The sequence below is a fragment of the Erythrolamprus reginae genome, unplaced genomic scaffold (genome assembly GCF_031021105.1).
Source record: "Erythrolamprus reginae isolate rEryReg1 unplaced genomic scaffold, rEryReg1.hap1 H_9, whole genome shotgun sequence".
NCBI lineage: Eukaryota > Metazoa > Chordata > Lepidosauria > Squamata > Dipsadidae > Erythrolamprus > Erythrolamprus reginae.
Genome location: NW_027248537.1, coordinates 168,757 through 174,883, shown reverse-complemented (window position 1 = coordinate 174,883; position 6,127 = coordinate 168,757). Strand labels below are relative to the sequence as shown.

Sequence of the window (6,127 nt, the reverse complement as noted above, 5' to 3'; positions counted from 1 at the left end):
CAGCCCCACCCTACAGAAAGCTTGTGGGATCTGGAGCCGCCCTGTCTCTAACATTATGTGCAAGTCTCCTTTTTAGCCATCACTTCATCGATAAGTGGGGCATGCTGAGGGAGGCAAGGAGTGGCCGAAAAATTCCAATTTACATCAAAATTTATTTATTTATTATTTAGATTTGTATGCCGCCCCTCTCCGCAGACTCACTATCACTACACATAAAACATACTGAATGATTTGAAGATGCCACTTCCCTGTGAAAGGTTCCTGCTCATGATCAGTTAGTTAAATGAACCTTGTTATTTTTAGCATGAGAGACCTAGCTTCAATCTTTTTTTTTTAAGTGAAGCTTAACTTAGTTAATACTAGCGTAAAGTATTTCTGTGGTGATCCCTCCCTGCCATAGTTTGCCTTGGCAGAAGGTGCGGGAAACAATTCCCAATCGTGGAGCAAATAAATCAATGCTAATACAACCAGATCACTTTGCATCTATAAAGTTAAAACAAAAAGTAACAGAACATTTGTAATATCTGACACACATAGTTAAAAAAACAAATTTAAACACAGACACATTGGCTCGGCTTTTATTGGAAAGCCTAGATGCAATCTATAGTCATCAAGTTGTGGAAAACTTCAGGATACATATAAAGTTTGGAAGGCAAATGAAAAGAACAATACAAATTAGACAAAAAATACATTTCAAAATTGCATGAAAACATTTTGACTGGCTTTGCCTAAAATACTCTGAATTTCCATAGGCTGATTACTTTAATACAGTTTTGCATTAAAAAAAACCTTTTTAGTTTACATTTTCCCCACAGTCACTATGTCATGTAGGAACATATCATATTTTTTTACAGTATGAAAAAGATCTACTAAAAACTTATGAAGAAAATTAATTGGCCATTATTCAATTTGAGCCAACAAATAAAAGTTTGAGTTATTTGTGAAAGCACAAGCACGCATCAACAGAAATCTTAGTGCTATTCCAATTTGTCACACATCGTAATTGTTGCAGTATTTCTATAGAACAGCATATTACTGTATTTCCAGTATGAGCCCAAAATAACAGAAAACCATTGCTTTAAAAAAAAATACCCTCTGCAATTCTATCAAGCAAGAACTATAGACAGGCTGTACTGAGATTTAAACTTAGATAGAAAATAATGGCACTGATTAGCATTTTTTAAATCCTAATTTCTAAATTTGGATTCTTTATGTTTCTGAAAATTAACAATAATGTATTTATTTACACTTTAAATGTAATAAAATAACACTGGTTCTAAATGTATAGATTGTTGTTCTGTATAGGTTGTGCCCAACGGGACACAGATAAGTAATACTGTGGCTTGCTTGATCATTCCATAATTCTTTTACAAAATACACATTGTGTAACTGAAAGCACAAGTCTATCACACAATCTCTGTGCCAAAAGCAATTAGAAAACAATTTTTAAAAATTCATCTAATTTTTTTACATGTTTCATATGTATTTAATTGGCATTTCCATCTTGATTTTTTAGCACAGAAAAATGAAAATGGACTAGTTTTCCCCAAATAAATAATATTTTTGAATATATGTTGCTAAAAATAGTACAAAGGATGGGATTAGGCTATTGAGATTTTCCTTTTTCCTTCCCACATATAAATTATGCAATACTAATACCGATAAAAAGTTTAAATGTATTTTCAAATCATGCAACATTCAGCTCAATTGCAAGTTAAATTGTATTATTATACTTATAAAAAAGGATTGGGGATCAAAATATTGTTTCAATGTGTTTTTCCATAAGAGGGTTACCAGAAACTGCCAGTATTTTTTTTTGTGCCTGAAAGGTTTTTTTTTTAATGGAAGCTGAGCATTTCCAGTTTTTACACAATCTTCTGCACTAACAAACTAACTAGAAAAATGTGAAAAGGTAGTCATTACAGAATTTTTAAGTATGTTAAACTTCGTGAGACAGGTATTTTGACTGATTTGTTAATAAGGAAGTGCTGGACCAATTCAGTGCGAGGCTGGTATTTGGCATGAAAATTATATGCCATCCTGGATTTTATCAATCATGGAGATATATTTAGAAACTATTCAGAAATATTCATTTTGGTTGATGTATTCAACAGGAGAAATCTGATACTATAACTTGGTTTCAGAAAATTATACATGGTTTACATTAAATTCTTCTATCAGCACAACTCAAATCCTAACACACATTTTAAACATCATGATACCCACAAATACTGATTAGATATTATCCTAAAATTATCAATTTCTTGGATGTTTTTTTCAATTTGTTTTACTTGATAGGATAACTTCCTTTTTGTTCCATCTCCCCAGATACAATTCCATTTTTTTTCTATCTGAGAAATGAGTGCCTTTTTCACACATGCAAAAAACCAAACCAAAACTAAAGAAACCACAAAGACTCACAAGTTCCCAGACACAAGCAACTCAGTTATTGCTTTCTCACTAGCACACACTGGCAACAATCAGGATGGCTGGGAGGTGTTTCTTTATCCTGTCCTTTGCAAGTTGAACTAAAAATGTAAGGAACATCCCCCTCAGCCCTATGATGTCATGGTGTTGTCATGGACAGAGTCTTACTAATTTTCTGTCCATTTTTCCCCTTGTTTCTCATTCTCTCCTGTGTCTAAGGGATATATTTATATTTATGAAAACATTCATAGAAACCACCTAAAAAGATCCTGTTTTATGAGGCTTCTATATGACGTTGCTTAATCCTTAGAAGACAAAAGAGCTAATTACCCACGTTTATAAATTCCAACATGGATACAGATATATTTCCATGATACAATTAACCTCCAGCTGTCCCAGTTAAACTATATTGTGAGAAGCAATCCTGTATGTTTAGAAGAGCATCAACTTGCCTTCATGAACCATTAGCTTGCAGTCCTAAATTTATTCATCAAAAATAAATCCCACAAAGGAATTTACTCCTGTGTAAAGAAGTATGGAAATGTTCCTTTTATGACATGACACAACTTCACATCCCCCCCTTTTTTAAAACCCACACATTAGAAAACTGCAAAATGAATAATTACACCTTGAGCTCTGAAAGAGAACAAGGCATGTCCAACCTACAAATCTTTTATGGTAAACAAATGAGTCTTGCTGAATTGTTCTTCCTTCCTTTTAGCAGTTACTGATGAAACCATGCTTGCCAGGGCTCAAGCAAAGAGAGAGGAGGGAAGAAGGAGAGAGAGCAAGAGCGAGAGAGGGGGGGGGGGAAGAGAACTCCATTTCCTTCTAGTCTGTGATTTCTCCATCCTTTTTCAGAAGTAATCCAAAGAGAAAAACCCACCATGTTAAAGTTAATACAAAAATATTAACACTTCTTTCTATCCAACTGTTGTACACTGTTATATCTCTACATTATAACTCTTGATACTGTACAGCTATAACATAATAAAAGGTGCAATTATTTTAAAAAATTCACACACTGCATATTTTTATTATTTTATTTAAGTATAAACTTTTTTAAACACTTTACATAAATTAACTCCTCTGAGACTAATATTTGATGTACAGTAAATTGTAATTCATATAAAAATCCATAAACAACTTGTCTCACATAATTTACAAAAAAATCAAGCTTCCTTTGCTTCTCTGCGACAATAATTCTGTTTGCCATTTTCCCCAAGGTAAACCCCATGATCACTGTAAAATCCATTACCAAATTTTGATTGTAGAATAAATTGCTTGTGCCAGTGTCCTTTCAAAAAGCAGCACTGTTAAAGCCATTGGGGTGTCCATACACAAAGAGTCTTCTCCCCCGCTTAACATGAACAGAGATTATATACCACATCCTAGGCAGAGAAGGGGAGTGAGCAGAAGAGAAGGAGGAGGAGGAAGCGGGAGAAGGAAGAAGAGGAAAAAAGACTAATTCTTGTAAGTAAAAGTCAACAATTTAGTAATATTTGGAAACACTGTTATCACTTTCTTTTTTAGTTACTGGAATACTCTGCCAGTTGGAAACTCTTTAGATCTTTCTTTTTTGTACTTTCAGTCCAACTTGAGTGCAGCGATATGCATATGTAAACATATTCTTTAAAGCAGATCACCTTTAAGGTCATTCAGAAAAAAAAAACATAATTCCAGTTTTTCTTTTTAACATTATCATTCTTCTGGAAGGCTCTTTTTTGTTGTAGAGTCCATTCAGATTGTGCTACAGAAAAATCTGAGCAAAGATGTATATTTAGGCTCAAGTAATAATGCAGCAAACTATTTGGTCTCCCCTCTTAGAAGACACTGGCACAGGGTCCGTCTCTTTGGCAGGCCAAGCTCAACCAATGTGTTACCTCTTTCCAATCTCACTTTGCCTAAGGAACTGTATATTGTTAGCACTGTCAGCTAATTCGGGGTATTGCTCAACAGAGAGTACATAGTACCCATCATATCCTTGAACTTTTCCAGCACTCAAAAGTTGCCTCTTTTCCCCTTCTGTCCATAGCCTGGCCCCTTCCTCTCCATCTCTCACTCGTTGCTGTTCTCTGGCCCAGGCATTGGAGAGAGCCCTTTGCCTAGCCTGTTCTAATATCCGTGCCTTCTCCTCATCAAGCGTCATGCCATAGCGAACATGAAGAGCCAATGCACCATACTGCATTTCAACATCAGCAAACCTACGAGTCCTGCCATTCACTACAGTGGTGGACTGGGAAACTGTGACATTGATGCCATTCTCCAATGCCTTCCGGCCACTTGTCAATCTCAGCGTGCCCAGATCACTCTCAGGCGAAGTGGTTTTAATGAAATAATGTGTGTCCTTTCCCTCAACAGTGAAGTGCAGGTTTTCTAGGTAATATGCACTATTCAGAACAGCTGCCACTTTGATACAATCCTCATTTGCAATGTTAAGCACATTGGTCTGTACTTTGCCTTGATTGACAGCAAGCATTACTCCTTTTCCAATCAAAGATTTCACAGTTGCAAACCACAACCAGGATTTCTCGCTACCAGGTCTGCGCTTGCTGATCTGGACTTCTGCCATCTTTCCTAGGGATAGGAAAGCCTTTGCTTCCCTTGCCACTTCTTGTTGCACTCCAGAAATTGGCTGAAAAGAAGAAGACAGATTTTTTTTTTTTTACAAGCCTATAAATTCCAACAGTCAAGCATTTATTGGCATGGAGCCTACAACTGACAAAATGATATGCCACAATGACACTGCTGCAGCTAATTGAATTCACAGACTGGATTCCACTCTTATAAGTTCTACTTTGCTTGATATATTTCAATATTTATTATTATTTTTGATTAAGAAGTTTAAAAAGTAGCACTGAATCACTCCAAAGAAAAAATCAGTGAATCTAACTATTCTTAATTTGATAATTAACCAATCAAAATAAAATTAGAAACACTGAATGCAGAGATCTGCTATGCTTCACTAGGTTTTTACATCAGTCTTTATTATATTAATTTATACACCATGAAATTGTAGAAAGATAAAGTATTGTCCGAATAGGAAGATGAATGCAATAAATAGATTTGCTAAAGAATTAAAAACAAAAGGTATCTTTGATGCATACTTATAATGTAAATAATTACCAAAATAATTATTACCTGCATTCCTATAAGTAATTTTCTAGAGCTCTCCTTTAGTGATTTCCTCATTGCATAAATGAAAAATGTCTACCATGAAAGTTTTATGCTTGCTTATATATTCTGTTCAATTTTATTTGGTATCATCTATTTATTATCGGGCATTTTTATATGCTATAGCTTCAACCAGAAAGGCAATGTAAGCTCTTCCCTGAAATCTCTGAACTTTCGTATCTTCACACATAAAATGTACCAGATACAGAAACGTGTGATAAACTTCTCTAGAGCAGCGTCCGTATCCTTGTGCCACAATGGGATGTAGAAGTAACTTTGGACCACTACTATCTCTACCTAATCTATCTCATGGAAATTCATTGCATTTTCAACTTCTGGATCTGTGAAATGATTTTCTCCACTGGCTTAAAATTTCTACAACTTTAATTTCACAACTTTTGCCTTGCTTTTGATTTAGGAGTAAGTGTCCAGATATACCATTAGGACCCAAAGGTTTGTTTTTGGAGATTCATGTCACAATAGAAATTCAATTTTAAATTGTTATGAGGCCTTATGCTGTGAAAGT

General features: G+C 34.9%; 1 protein-coding gene across 1 annotated transcript in view; it reads right to left on the bottom strand.

Moving 5' to 3' along the window:
• Positions 1–564: 564 nt before the first annotated feature.
• LOC139155896 (teneurin-3) overlaps positions 565–6,127 on the bottom strand; it is a 155,878-nt gene continuing 150,315 nt past the window's right edge. The window contains exon 24 of the mRNA XM_070731260.1: positions 565–5,062. Within this exon, the coding sequence (XP_070587361.1) occupies positions 4,307–5,062 (756 nt within the window). The 3' untranslated portion in view covers positions 565–4,306. The remainder of the gene's footprint in view (positions 5,063–6,127) is intronic.